Raw genomic sequence first — 2,029 nt, 5'->3', positions numbered from 1 at the left:
GCAACCTCTGCCTCCTGGGTTCAAGCGATTCTCCTGCCTCAGCCTCCCAGGTAGCTGGGATTATAGGCATGCACCACCATGCCCGGCTAATTTTGTATTTTTAGTGGAGACGGGGTTTCTCCATGTTGGTCAGGCTGATCTCGAACTCCCGACCTCAGGTGCTCCGTCCACCTCAGCCTCCCAAAGTGCTGGGATTACAGGCGTGAGCCACTGCGCCCGGCCCTCATTGCTTTTTTTAGGCGAACTCAGTTAATCATTAGGATAATTTATAAGTCAGGCAGGATTCTACAGACAGGGCAACTTCAGGGTTAGTGAGATTAGGTAACTTACTCAGGGCCACATAGCAAATCAAGGGTAGAGCTGAGAGACTACCCAGACAGCCACACTCTTCTTCATCATGCAGTTCTGAGCATGATGCTTGAGAGTGGAGGTGGGAGAGGAAACAGGAAAGTGAAATTTGCCTACCAGGCAAAATGGAAAGCCCAGAAATTCCTCACTTGTGCTCCGGGTATGACAGTTCTGACACTTTCACGTACATTACCTTGCAGAATCCTTATAACCAACCCCTGCAACCTGCACTTGTGTACCCATTTTACTGATGAAGAAACTGAGACTCCACTTCTTCTTTTCTTTTCTTTTTTTTTTGTTTTTGAGACAGCGTCTCGTCCCGTCACTCAGGCTGGAGTGCAATGGCACGATCTTGGCTCACTGCATCCTCTGCCTCCCGGGTTCAAATGATTCTCCTGCCTCAGCCTCCTGAGTAGGTGGGATTACAGGTGCCCACCACCACGCCCAGCTATTTTTTGTATTTTTAGTAGAGACAGGGTTTCACTAGGTTGGCCAGGCTGGTCCTGAACTCCTGACCTCATGATCCCCCAGCCTCGGCCTCCCAAAGTGCTGGGATTACAGGTGTGAGCCACCGTGTCTAGCTGACTCCACTTCTTCTTATTTATTTATTTATCTTTATTTCTTTTTGAGACAGAGTCTTGCTCTATCACCCAGGTTGGAGTGCAGTGGCATGACCTTGACTCACTGCAACCTCCACGTCCCAGGTTCAAGTGATTCTCCTGCCTCAGCCTCCCGAGTAGCTGGGATTACAGGTGCACGCTGCTATGCCCGGCTAATTTTTGTATTTTTACTAGAGACTCAGGTTTCACCGTGTTGGCCAGGCTGGTCTCAAACTCCTGACCTCAGGTGATCTGCCTGCCTCGGCCTCCCAAAGCACTGGGATTGCAGGTGTGAGTCACCACGTCCGGCCTTCTTCTTCTGTTTGGATAGTCCCTAGGTCATTTGATTTCATCTCTTTTACCAGCTGTCTTTCCAAAAGCCATTGGTGAGCACACCCTCTTTCTTTCCTTCCCTGTGCCCAGTGTCCGCTAACTGCCCATTCCCCGGGTGCGTTTACCTGTCACCTCCAGTACTGAGCCCTTCATTCCCCAAACTCAGACTCCTAGCTCTTTTGTCAACTCTGGGTAAATGTCAGCGTAGGAAAGAACAGCAGGAACGAGCTCATTCACAACCCCCCTCCTACTATAAAGTTACAGCTGGGACAACCCGAGAGCCAGAAAGAGGAAGTGGCAAGGGCTAGCAGGGGAGGACTCACCCAGTGGCAGGAGGAGGAGGAAAGACAGGGCTTGGGGGAGGAAGGGAGGGGCAGCACTCCCATCTCCCCACCTCCACCCCCAGCCCTTCTCATCCGGCTGGGGACCAATTTGCATCTCTGCTTCCTTGCGCATCCAGATGGTGAAGGGTGTTTCAGATGCTCCCATCAAGGCGCCAGGGATAAGTTACAGTTGGAACATCTGAAATTAAAGATCTCAAATGTTGCTGGGCCTCCCAGCACTTCGGGAGGCTGAAGTGGGAGGATTGCTTGAACCCAGGAATTCGAGACCAGCCTGGGCAACATAGTGAGACCCAATCTCTGCAAAAATTTTTAAAAATAAGGCCAGGCTGGCCGGGCGCGGTGGCTCAAGCCTGTAATCCCAGCACTTTGGGAGGCTGAGACGGGCGAATCACGAGGTCAGGAGAT

At 51.5% G+C, this 2,029-nt stretch overlaps 1 protein-coding gene across 1 annotated transcript in view; it reads right to left on the bottom strand.

The window, feature by feature from the left end:
* Positions 1–2,029, bottom strand: part of SSC4D (scavenger receptor cysteine rich family, 4 domains) — a 23,266-nt gene that overhangs the window by 15,603 nt on the left and 5,634 nt on the right. Inside the window, exon 2 of the mRNA XM_011930813.1 lies at positions 1,604–1,802. Coding sequence (XP_011786203.1) covers positions 1,604–1,769 — 166 coding nt within the window. The 5' untranslated portion in view covers positions 1,770–1,802. The remainder of the gene's footprint in view (positions 1–1,603; positions 1,803–2,029) is intronic.

Source organism: Colobus angolensis, unplaced genomic scaffold (assembly GCF_000951035.1).
Source record: "Colobus angolensis palliatus isolate OR3802 unplaced genomic scaffold, Cang.pa_1.0 Scaffold120, whole genome shotgun sequence".
NCBI lineage: Eukaryota > Metazoa > Chordata > Mammalia > Primates > Cercopithecidae > Colobus > Colobus angolensis.
This window is presented reverse-complemented; position numbering and strand designations above follow the sequence as displayed.